The sequence below is a fragment of the Coenobita brevimanus genome, chromosome 104 (genome assembly GCF_032717465.1).
Source record: "Coenobita brevimanus isolate Jiangsu-jjx chromosome 104, ASM3271746v2, whole genome shotgun sequence".
NCBI classification, from domain to species: Eukaryota; Metazoa; Arthropoda; class Malacostraca; order Decapoda; family Coenobitidae; genus Coenobita; species Coenobita brevimanus.
Window position 1 is genome coordinate 45962337 of NC_137057.1, and position 15136 is coordinate 45977472.

Below are 15136 nucleotides of genomic sequence, written 5' to 3' on the forward strand. Positions count from 1 at the left end.
TGGCAGTGTTAGACCAAGTCAGAGTTAAATAAGTACTATATCAGTATAGTAGGAGTAGGCAAGATGATGATGATAGTAGTTTTATATTTTTACAATAATATTTGTATTTATTGATAATGACAGCACAGTATTTACTCTTTTACTAGCTCAAGACCATCCCATGTGCAGTTTGGGGCAGTAATTCACCTAATATTTCACTTCTACTTACTTTCCCCTGCCGGCTAATATTCCTAGACTGAGTGACGTTTGATATGTTTCTGTGCCCTTAGATGATTCTCTTTGGTATTCATCAGCGAGGACAGTAATGGACATGCCCAAAGTGTGCAGTGGGTGCCAATTTTTGTCCCAGACTGTACCATTGTAGACATGTGTAGGACTAAAATACTATTATTAATGATGAATTTTTTTTTGCAGTTTTTAGTAATGTCTACTTCATAAATTTTGGTAACATCCTGCAACCAACTTTTCATATTACTGTACTTTATTTATGGCAGTGTTTCAGGGAAAGGGATAGAGTGATGAAGATGCCTACGTCATGGAAACGTTTAAGCAATAGGGGTTGGGCACGGCTGTTAAAAATGATGATGATGATTATGTTTCAGCTACTGTATTGAGTTAGGACAATATTGAATAATAGTGGTAATGTTTCAGGAGTGTTGCAGATTTAGTGTTAGGACTAATGAATGATGGTGATGATGATGATGATGATGTTTCAGGAATAGGGTTAGGTTTATTGAGATAATGATGATAACGTTACAGTATTTCAGTATTATGGTGATGATGGTGATGATGCTGTGGCATTGTTTTAGTAATAGAGTTAGGATGAAGATGTTGATATGATGTTATTTTTCAGGAATTTGTAATGCCAGTGTACTTCATAGTGATCCTGGCTCTGATTCGTCTGGGAGTCAGGGACACAAAATATGATGCTGTGGTGGATCCACACGGGCAAGCACAACTCCTCCCAAGCCTCGTCCTTCTCAATGCCACAACACTACACGTTGCACCAGATTCACAGCAGGTACAGTCCTGACTCTCGTACAGTTGTATGTATAATAGGTGGCACGGGAGACTTCTTTTTTTTTAGTTTTTAATTTTGCTTACAGTATGACCTCTTTTTACTTTCTTGTCCGTTGAGAGGAAGGATGGGACTGGAGCGTATTGGTGTTGTGATGAGGAGGGGTAGACTGAGATGGCTTGGGCATGCTGGAAGGATGGAGGATGACAGTTAGGTGTGGAAGGTGAGAAGTGTGAACGTCAAGGGTAGGGTTGCGAGAGGCAGACCTAAAAAGACTCGGGGCCAGGTCATTGAGTGTGTCCTCAGGGATAAGGGACTGAATAGAGAGGCTGCCAGAGATTGAGCAGCATGGAGAGCCACCATTAAGTGACCAGGGTTGACATGTGTAAGCATGTTGGTGTCTTGATAAATGACATGATACGATACAATACCGAGGCGAACCATTCAAGCCCCCAGAATCCTTGCTTTATCAGTTACGCCAAAAACATTCACCATGTTCTGTAGCTTCACATAATCATATCCGATAGAGTCAATCTGGACGCTGCCATGTTAAATAGGAGTGCCAAACCCCTGATCATGTACTTCTCCTCACAACATTCATCCAGCCAGCTCGATCTCCTGTCATTGAGGCTAGGTAGTATTAAAACTCAATATTCAGTCTTTTTGTAATTTGATGTAGATGCCCATGTGTCTATAGCCAGATACCATAATCCTGTAAGGGGTGGCCATTTGTCTCTGAGTTAGTCGCTGTACGGGGAGGGGCACTAACCCTTCACCAACCCACTTGTTGACACGTTGAGAATGGATGTACAGTAATTGTAAAAACAGGCATAAAAAGAGGCAGGATGCATCGAATATTTACTAAATTGTATAAATAGGCATAATAATAGGCAACAAATAATGACAAATTATTGCACAGTAAGGAATGGAATTGGCAGAAAGATCTCCAGTCATTTCTGTCCATACTTAGTAGTACCTGTCTTTCCACAGCATGCCACCCTCCCTCATATACCCTCTCATCTTATCTTTCTAGCTTCTCCTCAGAGTTATAGGAGGCTGAGAGTGTTAATACTGTCGTCATTAATCCTACTGTGGTCAGGACAACTCTTTCATTCTGTTCCAACTAATACAGATTATGTTACTGAATCGTAGGTGCATGTGAATATTATTATAACTACCATTAACCCTCTCATGAACAGGACAACTCTTGTATTCCATTTAAGCTGAAGCCAGGTAATTTTTTTCAGATGAGAGTGAATCATAGAAGCCTGAGCATTAAGTTGCTTATGAAGAGTATAGTGTACTGTATGTAAGTCACAGGAGCCAGAATTTAGTTGCCTATAAATATTGCATACTGTATAGCTTTTTTTGTTAAAGTTGCTCATGATTCATTATAAAGTTGTTTAGAAGCCAGAAATAAATGTTTGTTGTGCTTTTCACTCTTCAGTAATCAACCAGAGGCAGATCTTATTTTAAAGTTGGTTCTCTTCAAGTAACATTTTGCCTGCACTCTTCCTAAACATCAAGTGAGGACTTACATACCAGCAGTAACCTCTTTTCATCTTTGTTGATAACCAAATGTAGTCAGACTGGTGGGTACATTTGACTAGTAACCAGGGAGACTTATTCCTGTGTCATAACCAAGGCCTATCAAATTTCATTTAGCCACAACTTGGTATTCAAATTCTGAGAGTAATCCAGTTCAGTCAGATGAAAGTCAGTTGACTATCCTGGAGTGGTGATGGGATAAATAAGCTGTGTATTTTACCCACCAGTTTGCAAAGTCCCTCAGAGGTGAATATAATTGTCTGTTTGCACTCATCCATCCATCATTCAAACTTTTATTGACCCTCCAAAAGTGTATGGACCCAGGACTAAGCTACACAGTCCAGACATTCAAGGAAAGAGTTATCAGTCAGCTACCCCTGAGTGTCATTATGTGAACAATAGACTCAGCATTCCCTTGGATTTAAACCCTTTGGGCTACAAGAATGCCTTACCCCAGTAGACTACCATGTGTATGTTAGTCAGTTTTATTCTTTACTCTGGCATGGCCTAAAATTAGTGTCTTTCCATCTTCAGTACCAAATTTTAATAGTAGAGTAACAATACAGTGTGGTGCTACTTACAAAGAAGTGCCGTGGAAAGGTTGTAGAGCCATAGCATTATCATTCCTGCCAGTAAGCTACATCAGGTTGAAATTCTGGTCCAATTTGAGGTAAAAGAATTATACAGTAAACTCTCAGTTATCCATCATCACAATGTTTGGCCCAATGCAATATCCGGTGCTGCTGGCTCAGCTCTATTAAAGCAATATCCAGTGAAATTATGTAGTATCTGGCGCCAAAATGGGATGTAACCGGTGGTTCTTTGCAATATCCGACGTTGGGGTGTATCAACCACTTGTAAACAGTAGCCAACCGGCACTATATTACTGTATTTTATCATTACTGTATTGTATCTTATGCTTAATTTTCATCTTTTACTCATGGGAAAGTTTTTAGGATAGAGGTTCGAGATGGATAGTAACTCAGTATCTGGTTTGATGCTGAATATTGAGCCATTGAGCCGATGGGTGATACTATACAATATCCATCAGTTTGCTTTAACCGGCATAGGGCTTGGCTGAATTATCCTGGATAAGTGAGAGTTTACTGTAATAGCAAGTATAAAATAAATTATCCTAGGATTGAAGACTTTTGCATTTGTTATAGGCCTAAGTCTCTGTGCTATTTACAGAGTAAGAAGATAATGGAATCTGTTCAGCAAATGGCAGACGTTGTTGACATTGAGCTTGACATGAACTACTACCCTACTGAAGAGAATATTACCAGTGCCTTCAAGTGAGTGTTGCAGTTATTTGTGGTCATCAGTAGGTCTGTCTGTCTGCTACTCCGTGTGCTGTCTCTCTCCATCTCTCTCTCTCTGTATCAGTCTATTTGTCTATCTCGATCAGACTGTCTGTCTATCTACTGTATGTATAAGCAGACATTTTAATTCCAGGGGGGTTGACCTTGTGCCTATCATCACATCACCCAGTCCTCTCTCATTAGGCTACCTTCTGGTGTTCCCTGCTACTCCATTCTCACCTATATACCTGTCCACCTCATCTTCGTTCTCCTTCCTTTCTTTACCTCTATATCGCTTATATTCACTCTCCTATTCAGTCTTTCTTTCTCAGTTCACCCCATATTTATTGTCATCATTGTGTTATAAATCATCATTAGCTCCTGTCATCATATATCACCATTTAATGCAGTGTCATTTAATATTGGACATTATCATCACGTACTGTTATCAGTAGGCCCCATCAAGTAATTATCTGTGTCCTTGATTTCTTTTTTCTTTTTATATGTACCCTAGATATTTATTCAGCTTCATAGACTCTGAACTGGTGAGGTTAGATATAGCCTTCCTTTACTCCTTCAGTACGAGAGGTCTACACAGTACTGACTCAAATTATCTGGAGGTGGCAAGCATTAGCCTAGTCAATAAAACTTTTCTGGACCAAAGAGGTTAATACCTTGAAAACCATCTCTGTGTTGCTAAGTGGGTCCGGTTCAAAGTGGATTTGAAAATTTTATAACACTCCTCACGTAGCTATTTATTCTCTGCATTACACATTAATATGTCCCTGTGTGTCATTAACTAAAACTGTTGGTATTAAATTGCCGTAAATAACTTGCAGGAGAATATGAAGGCTTAATATAAAATATGTATTATTATGGAAAAGAGGCCACAAAGCTTATCATATTTTTGCTGTGAACCCAGGCTCATCTGAAATGTGAACCCAGTGGATTGCATGTGTAAGTTACCCTTCTCTTGCACCCCACCCCCCTCCTTTTTAGGGGATAGAGAAGTGGTTCATTCAGTTTATCAGTGCTGTCACATGAAGGCAGTCCTCTCCAGCACCAAAGCGTAGTACTGTATACCACCCACAATATGGTCTACTACAGGAGGTTCTTGTTGTAACTCATGGGTCTGTTAGAAAATATCCCAGCTTTATATCCCAGGTACTGTAACTAAGGAAAACTGGCAAAACAGCTTTATGGGTAATAATGGAATTTTAATATTTAGCTTTACAGTAGCTAATGCGGACTAAATGGGCAGAAAAAAAAATTATCATGATTGTGTCAAGAAAATCACAAATTCTCCTTTACTGGCACTGTAACTGAGGAATACCAGCAAATATGGAACCTTGGTCAGTCATTTTCCTAGATAATGTGGAATTAATGACACACACACACACACACACACACACACACACACACACACACACACACACACACCTATGTATCTTGGAGTAAAGGGATTAATAGCAAAAAATAAAATAAATAGACATAGGGTGGTTATGGCCATGTATGTGGGGGCTCACACCCAGGTAAATGTTTATGGAGATTTGAGTGATGAGTTTTTTGTGAATGTTGGTGTGCATCAGGGGTTAGTCTTGAGCCCCTTGTTTATCATGGTACTTGAAGCCCCCTCACGTGACTTCAGAAATGGATTCCCATGGGAGATGTTGTATGCTGATGCTTTGTTGATGATTGCAGAGAATGAAAGGGAGGTGGAGGAAAGATTTAGGAAGTGGAGAGATGGTATGAGACACAAGGGCTTAAGAGTAAATGCAGATAAAACAAAGGTGATGGTATCTAGGGCTGGGGGGTGGTACTGAGAAAGAAGAGGGAGAGTGACCATGTGTAATTTGCCACAAGGGCGTGGGAAGCAATTCCATCTTGTGCAATGTTTGTGATAAGTTTGTGCAAAAGAGATGTAGTGGTACTAGAGGTAGACTGCAAGATAATGCTGTTTTCATGTGTCCAATGTGTCAGGAAGAGCATGTGGAGATTGTTAGGCATGAAACGATTGAACTTGCTGGTGAGTGTCTTGAGTGTGTGGAAGAGTTTTGTTATTTGGGAGACGTTATGTGGTTGAGGCGGGGCTGGAGGTAGCTCTGTGGCCAGAGTGAGGAGTGGTTGGAAGAAGTTCAGGGACCTGTTGCCTCTCTTGACATTGAGAGGGCTCTCCCTCTGTGCTAAGGGATCTTTGTATGCAGTATGTGTTAGGAGTGTAATGCTGTATGGTAGTGAGACATGGGCAGTGAAGGAAGAGGATAGTTGCAGGCTCAGATGTACAGAAATGACAGTAATTAGGTGGATCACGAGGCCTGGGGAGGCTAGGTTTATGATGGAAGAGTTGAGGTAGGATGGGACTGGAGTGTAATGGTGTTATGATGAGGAGAGGTAATGTGAGGTAGTTTGGGCACATGGAGAGGATGGGGGATGATAATTGGGTGCAGAAAGTGAGAAGTGTTTATGTTGGGGTTAGGGTTGTGAGAGGTAGACCGAAAAAGACCTGGGATGAGGTCATTGAGCTTGACCTCAGGGTTAAGGGACTGAATAGGGAGGCTGCTAGTGATTGAGCAGCATGGAGAGCCGCCATTAGGTGGCCAAAGTTGATGCATGCAAGCATGTTGGAGTCTTCAAAAATGGAACGAAGTGAATAAAAGGACTTTATATATTAGAATAACAGGGTAATGGCAAAAACTAAATAAATCAACAAATGGGTAGGTAAACATATAAATATGACCCATCATTTATCATTTCATGCTCTGCCAACAGCAACAGCATGAAGGTAGCAGTTGTGTTTGGGGACGCACCAGACGGCAAGACGTATACATTGAGATTCAACCCTCTCACCACACCACTGCCTCCACCTACAACATTGTGAGTTTTTCTTTTAACTGATGGATTTCCCCTGTCAGACAGGTGTATGTTGTTATAGATGAACAGGCAAACAACTGCCCCTGCAGGATTGTCCCATGCAGTAAACCAGTGTTCCCTTGTGGCTGACAGCTCTTCACCTTAGTGAGAAATAGGGAATTGTGTGGAGTTTTGGTTCCTGGATAGATGCCACACTTGTGTCTCTCCACCCAGGTAACAGGACACCATAACAGGCCTCACATTACCCCATAAATTAGTTACTGTATATAGTTACCACCAAGCAGTGTCAATGGTTTTGTGAGTTATAGAAAACCATTAGGCTTGTCACTCAGTGTAGAGTCACGTGAATTGGAAGAAAGGGTAATAAAAAGTGACAGGAAGGAAAGGGAGAAAAGGAAAAGAGGAGGGCAGACAAAGAAGTAGAATGGGAACAGGAGGGAAGAATTAGGCATCACTAAATCAGGTGAGTGGAAGATAGTCACCACCACCTACTACCAGGCAGGTATTAAAAAAAAAATACTGAGTAAGTGCCGAGCTCATAAAACCACCAAGCTTTGGGGGCTAAGTGAATGAACTGTAGAAGAGGATTATTGGGAAGTTTGTGCTTACCCTGTTTGTTGAGTAACCCTAATCTGTCTGATTGAATATACCTATCAACCACAGGCAAACAAGCACCCCTGCAGAGGCATCCCATGCAGTGAACCAATGTTCCCATGCAGTAGACAGCGCCTCACCATGGCGAGGCCCAGGAAAGAGTACAGAAGTCTGATTCCGTGATGAACACTGCATTTGTATCTCTTCACCCAGTTCACAGGGACATCATAGTAGGCTCCACACCACCCCATTGTAAATGGTTTCCTAGGTTACAGGAAGCCATTAAGCTTGTCAGTACAAAGCCGCCTGAAGTAGGAAAAGAATAATAAAAATTGACTGGAAAGACAGGTGAAGTAGGGAGAGGGGATGGCAGACACAGAAAAAAGTATGATGAAGGTGAAGAAAGAAGCAGGCAACACTACTGTACATCAAATGAGTGAATGATGATTGCCACATTTGTATGTATGGCACCCTGCCTTTTACAATGTAGGTGTGTGAGAAAAGAAATGGGTAAAGCAAGTGTTTTAAGTGTTTATTAATGCTAAACCTAACCTTACCTTATCATAAATTACCTTATTGTACCTGTGGTGTACTAACTCATCTTAACCTGAGTTGAACGGGACATTTGTGTATAATAGAGTACTTTATATTACTTGGTAATACTAACTCTAATCAAATCTGACATATCCTTTCATATCCTATCCTATCCTTATCTGATCAGACCTCACCTAACCCAGTGCAGCCCATAGTTCAACCTGACATTCATGTACTTTATTTTCCCTTACTAGAAAGAGCGGTGGTGCAGAATGTCGAGCACATGCTGGCAGTACACTACAAGGCGCCGGCTGCACCCCAAATGGCTACTATTTTTCTGGCTTCTCTGCACTCCAAACACTCATTGATACAGCTATTATAAAGGTGAGCTACTCCCCTAATTACAAGAGGAGCTACTCTTTTTTTCTCTCTCTCTTTAACTTGTTCTATAATTGCCATCTCTCCATCTTGAATGCTGAATTGTAACATTAGAGTAACACTAAAACATGTCGCAAATCATGAAGTGCTGTGGAATGTTCTCTTTTTCCTTTTAACTTGTTCCAAAGTTCCCATCTCTTCATCCTGAATACTGAGTTGTAACAGTAGATTAACACTAGAATATGTTGCTATGCATGAGGAAGTGGTGTTGAAAGGATGTAGACCCAGAGTATTATCTTTTCTTGAATGCTGAGTTGTAACAAAAGAGCAGCACTAGAATATGATACCAGTGACAGAGAAGTGCTATGGGATGGATGTAAACCCATTGTATTATCTTTTTCTTGCACTGAGGCACATCAAATAATCTGCAGAAGATGGTAGTATGAGCCAAGGTAAGGTGATAGAACTGTACAGCAAGTCTTCATTATGAGCAGCTTTGTTTAACCCCTTCAATCCAGTGGTGGGTGCTTGTGAGGGTTGCCTTCATGCAGTGGCACCAATATGACCGGGTGATGAAACTGCCTGGTTATACCAACTTTAAACTCTCGCCCTTTCTGCTGCAAGGTGGTGGACTGCCGGAAAAAGACACTGTTGCCCAGCAGTCTACAGGGTTTACATTCAGATAAGGCTGGAAGTACAACAACATCCAGTTAATATTTTTTCATTTTAATAAGGCTATCACTGGGAGATTTTATTGGACTATAAATGGGCCTCTTGTAATGTTGAGATTAACAAAGGTTGTATTTGATCCCTCCAGCACAGAAGGTCTGTCCAAGGCTTAATAAAGTTATATCACTTAATTTCATTTATGAAGGATCCAACATGATTGCATGTGTTGGCCTTGGTCATCTAATGGTGGCTGTACATGCTGCTTGGTCTCTGGCAGCCTTCCAATTCAGTCCTCCCCGAGGTCACACTCAGTGCCCTCGTCCCAAGTCTTTTTTGGTCTGCCTCTCACAACCCTACCCCTAACTTTAAAACTTCTCACGTTTTATACCTAATTTTTATCCCCCATCCTCTCCACATGCCCAAACCATCTCAATGTATGTCTCCTCATCACACCATGACAGTGCAGATGGCAATAATAAAATAAACAATATGTCACCGTTGTAGATGGGCTAATACTTTTATTTTGTAGTTTTATTTATTTATTTATTTTTTTTTTTAACAATGCATTCACAGTAAACTAAAAAAAAATATGTACTGTATATTGCCAATTAACCCCTTCAGTATGATAATATTTATTCTTGCCATCTGTTCTGGGAAGGGATGCCTTCATGCACTGGCACTGGTGTAGCCAAACGAGTGTGCTGGCCAGATATACAAATGTCCCTCAACTCTCCCAGACACCATAAGGAGGATGGTGGGCTGCAGGAGAGGTTCAGCTTCAGTCTGCAGTCCACCGAATTCACATTTCAAATGAGCCTGGGGTTGCAACCAATTCATACTTGCTGCCTCCAGATGACTCTGAGGATGCATTTCTTCATGTACCCCAGCTGAGCACAGGGAAGAACATGTTGCTCCTACCATCAGATTTGCTGTAGAAAATTTGATACTTGTACTTGGGAATAAAGAGTCATATATAGTAATTAAAAGCGAGTGCAAAAGTGTTGACGAACACTATGCTATTTACAATTTGGAGACGACCTTTGACAGAGTCCTTAGGGAGGTGGTGAGGTGGGCAATGAGAAAGCTTGAAAACGAGGAGTGTCTGGTTTGAGTGGTTATGGCTATGTATGTAGGTGCTCACACTCAGGTGAGAGTGAATGGAGATTTGAGTGACGAGTTTCCATGAATGTTGATGTGCATCAGGGGTCAATCTTGAGCCCTTTATCGTTTGTCATGGTGCCTGAAACTCTTTCATGTGACTTCAAAAATGGACTCCCATGGGAGATGTATGCTGATGACTTGGTGTTCATTGCAGAGAATAAAGTGAGGCAGAGGAAAAAATTAGGACGTGGTGAGATGCGTTGATGCACAAGGGTTTGAGAACAAATGAGTATAAAACAAAAGTGATTGTCTCTGAAGCTGGTGACAACAGTGTCAAAGTGGAGGGAGTGTGGCCAAATGCAGTTTGCCCCAAGGATGTGGGAATTAACTCCATCGTTTGCACTGTTTTAAGTGGATGCATAAGAGGCAGACTGCAAAATAATGCTGATTTTGTGTGTGCTGTGTCAGGAAGAGCATGTAAAGATTGTTAGATGTGAAAGCATTGATCCTTCTGGAGAGTCTCTTGAGTGTGTGGAGGAGTATTTTGTCTTGGGGGATGTGTTCTGTGCTGGAGGTGGAGCTAGCTCAGTGGCTAAGGTGAGGAGTGGTTGGAGGAAGTTTGAGGAGCTGTTGCCCCTCCTAACAATGGGAAGGCTCTCCCTCTGTGCAAAGGTATGTGGCTTTTTTTTTTTTTTTTTTTTTTTCCCCAAGAAAGAAGGAACCAAAGGCCAGGAGCCCACAAACCCAGATTCTGTTAGGAGTGTAATGCTGTATGGTCATGAGACCTGGGCAGTAAAGGAAGAGGATATTCATTGGCTGAAATGTACAAAAATGACAGTGATTAGATGGATGTGTGCTGCCTCCATGAATGTGAGGCCTGGGGGGGTTAGGATTATGATTGAAGGGTTGAGAGGGAGGCTGGGACTGGAATGTATTGGTGTTATGTTCCAAAAGGGGTAGATTGAGGTGGTTTAGGCATTTTGAAAGGATGGAGGAGGACAGTTGGGTGTGGATGGAGAGAAGTGTAAACATCAGGGGTAGGGTTGTGAGAGGCAGACCGAAAAAGGCGTGGGATGAGGTCATAGACTGAGCTCAGGGATAAGGAACTGAATAGGGAGGCTGTCAGAGATTGAGCAGCATGGAGAGTTGCCGTTGGGTGACTGAGACTGACATATGCAAGCATTTTGGAGCCTGTATAAATGATATGATGCCATATGAATGATACAAATTTTTGAAGCATGTAATGATAATAGAACATGTCTGACCATTCTGTATTGTGTAGGGAAAAGGGCCTAATTTTTAAAATTGGAAGTGCAAAAATGTGGACAAACACCAAAATATTAATGATAATTTTTGAAGCACATGGTGATGATGGAAAATGTTTGATTTCTGTGTATTGATGTGTAGGGAAAAGGGCTGTACTGTATTATTAAAACTGTCGGTATGAAAGTGTGAGCAAGCCTGAAAATTTATTTGGTAATATTTGAAGCATGTGTTGATGATACACTGTGTCCAGCCATTATCACTGCTGACTACACTCTTGTGATGTGGAATGCATTCTGATCACAGCCAACTGTAATTTGTGTTCCATAAGTGACTGTCAAAAAGTAGACTCTTAGTTACAAATTCTCTCTCTTCGTTTTAGTAATACAGATGAAAGCTTGGACTTATAATGGAAACAGGTGCTGGAGAGGGATGGCTTCATGTGGTGCTACCAGCATATATGGGTGGCTTCTGTGCCTAGTTATACATAGGCCCTTCAACTCCCTGCATCCCCTGAACGGTGAATGGTGAACTACTAGAGAAGGGCAGTTTCAACCAACATTCCACGTAGGTTATGTCCTGATGAGGCTTGGGCCAGAACAACAGTTCAGTGACATTTTTTTCATCGTGGTCAGCTTACTGTAATACCAGTTAATTTTATTAAATTTGGGTAGGACCTCTGGTAGTGAAGAAATTAAAGAAAAATATATACTATCCCTCCAGTGCAAAAGTCACTCCGAAGCTGAATCAGAAGTGAAATGTTTCTCCTGTCAGTGTAACTGCATAGGGAAAGATACAATGCTTCTGCCATTAGTCCTCGTGCAAAACATACCTAAAGATGATTTCCAGACTGATAAAGGATTGGTGCTGCATAATATTGTGCCGTTACACAGTCAGTCAAAAATGTATTTTGCAAGAGGGATCTGATGATATCGTACAGAATCATTATACAGTAGCTCATGATGTTTCAGAGTGATTAATTTATCATCATCACAATATGCTTATGATAACAGCACTTACTATTAAAAATCAAGCAAGCAAGATATTTATTGATTCATTAATCTTCATTCTTCATCTAATCCTTTGTTGCTCCATGAGGAGTGTAGGAGCTTGGGGCTAGGCAAGTTGGTCCTGACATTTAACCCATACCATGCTGGGGGTAAAAAAAAAAACTGTGCCAGCCAATTTTGGATTTTTTTTCTTTATAAATGGGCTTAATACATCAATGTAAGATCCCTGGCACTAATAAACATAGTCGCTAAAGCCAGAGAGTTTGTTGAATCGTGTCAGATTGATGCCACTCTACCTCTGAAATCTTCGAGGTTACTGAGAGAGCAGAGTGTTTGTGAGCTTGTGAACCGATTTTGAATTTTATTTGTAGACAAATGGGCTTAATACATCAACAAAAGATCCCTGACACTAATAAAAGTAATCACCAAAGCCAGAAAGTAGGTTGAATCGAGTCAGGTACTCCACCTATGAAATCTTCAAGGCTACAGACAGAGCAGAGTGGCTCTGAGCCTGTGAAGACTCACTTGCCTTCCACTCTCCTAAATCAGTGTTGTAAGCATAGCAGAGAAATGTCTGAAGTTAGGGAGATACGATATTACGTTCCATTTTACTCTGGTTGCTTGCAGTGACTTCCCAATGCAGCAGGATGTAGATCTACGTCACCGGCGTTTTTGAAAGGGACGTAGATCTATGTCGCTGGCATGGTATGGGTTAAGATGAGGGTGACCAGCCTCACCCATCCTTGAGTGGCATTACGTTAGCAATAAACCCCAACCACCTCTTGGATGTACAGTAAGCCTGCCCAGGCTCAATTGGATTGGAGTGCCATAATTACCCATTAAACCACCAGATGCCATAATTTGGTTAGATGGTTACCACCCAATATAGTAAATTGTTCCCTGGTGTACAGGAAACCATTTGGCATGTCACTCAGTGTAGTCACCCATAGACAGAAGGAAGAGGAAAGAATGAAGAAAAGACAGAAGAAGAAGGACGACAGGAAAGGACAGTCACTCAAGAGCAGCACTATATCAAGCGAGTGAATGGTGAGCACCCCCACCTACCACTTAAATCAAGTTTATTAACATGGGATAAATTCACATGAGATTTTGCATTAACCATCATCTGAGGCATCAGATTGTTTCATGCAAAGTTTGCACTAGTACTTCTTTTTATCATCTGTACACATAAGATATTATTTTTTTTACATCTTTCTTCCTTTATTGCAGCTAAGCACAGGGAAGGACACATTGCTTCCTCCTTCAGTCCTCTTACAAAACATGCCCAGAGATGAATTCCAGTCAGATGGAGGCATGGTCCTGCGTAACATTGTGCCGCTGTACATGGTGTTCGCGTGGGCACAGTTCATCGTGTATATGTTGATGCTGGTGGTGGAGGAGAAGGAGAAGAAGATCAAGGAGAGTATGAAGATGATGGGACTCAGAGACACTGTGTATTGGTAAGGAGCAGAGGGTTTATCATCATCAGCAGCAGCAGCAGCATTATTATTGTCTTTAAGATGTCCCTTTCTGTAAATATTATACTTTGTCCATCATCATCAGCAGCAGTAGCAGCATTATTATTGTCTTCAAGATGTCCCTTTCTGTAAATAATAGACTTTACCCATCATCATCATTCATCATCATCATCATCATCATCGTCATCATCATTGCTACCACCTGTTGCATATCCCTTGTGTTCGTTCATTTACATAAAAAGACTGCAACGTGCATGCGTTGGCCATGATTATCTAGTGACGGCTGTCCATGCTGCTCAGTTTCTGGCAGCTTCTTTGTTCAGTCCCTTGTCCTTGAGGTAACACTCTGTGACTTATTCCAAGTTCCCCATTCCCCCCCGCCCCACCCACCCACCCACCCACATCTCACATCTCTACCCTCAACATTCAAATTGTTCTTTGAAAAATATAGTTTATCATCATTGCCGTCATCATCATATTTCCCATAGTTTATCATAATTTTCCTTGTTCATGACAGTTCTTTCAAATTGTATTACATTATCCTGCAGTAGTGGTTAAGATGTCATAGAACAGTTACAGTTTCATAGAGTTTTTTCCTCCTCAACTCATTTTTGCATATTGCAGCATTTTATCCTTTTTCATATTCACAGCAAATTACACAGCAGTTGGTTATTAAAGTTTCATTGTTCTATAAAGCTGATCTGCCTGTCTCCCCCAGTTTAAAGTCACAGCTGTACATATGGAACAAGCTTCAATATTTTGGAACACTTCCCTGTCCTATAATTAGAACTGCCATAGCAAGTGATAATATTAAAAGATGTTTTAATATTAAGTTGCTGATAAATTAAGACTTATGTTTTGCTAAAAGTTGTTCAGTATATTGTAAAGTTGTTTTAAATTAGATTTTTTTTTGGGGGGGAAGGGGGCCTGTAACCCCTTGTTGATGAATTAACAACATGTTTCACTTCAGGTTGTTCCAGTTAAAGTAGCATTTTGTCTGTACACATCATAAAGATTTATTGAGAACAGCCGGTTTGTATATAGGTGATCCATAAATTTCTGGGTATCTATAGCCAGATACTATAATCTTCAGAGGGGTGGCCACAAACATATTGCCTCCATGTCACCCTGCCCCCTGCCATCAGGCTGCCCTCCCTCCAACTTGCACTCCCTCATACAACTCCACTCCATCCCTCAATCTTATTCTTGATCTACCACTTCCCCTCTTCCCCTTATCTCACATACACACTCCCAGTCAATATCTCTCTGTGCTGTCCACCATCTCGTTTTTTTTTTTTTCCGCCCCACTCTGGGCATAGGCTTCACAGCCTGTTATCAAGGCCCAGTAACCCTTCTACATGCCATTCACCT

General features: G+C 41.1%; 1 protein-coding gene across 1 annotated transcript in view; it reads left to right on the forward strand.

The window, feature by feature from the left end:
- Window positions 1–15136, forward strand: part of LOC145416099 (cholesterol transporter ABCA5-like) — a 107445-nt gene that overhangs the window by 18811 nt on the left and 73498 nt on the right. Inside the window, exons 7-11 of the mRNA XM_080285190.1 lie at window positions 854–1021; window positions 3758–3861; window positions 6637–6741; window positions 8121–8250; window positions 13518–13747. Coding sequence (XP_080141316.1) covers window positions 854–1021; window positions 3758–3861; window positions 6637–6741; window positions 8121–8250; window positions 13518–13747 — 737 coding nt within the window. The remainder of the gene's footprint in view (window positions 1–853; window positions 1022–3757; window positions 3862–6636; window positions 6742–8120; window positions 8251–13517; window positions 13748–15136) is intronic.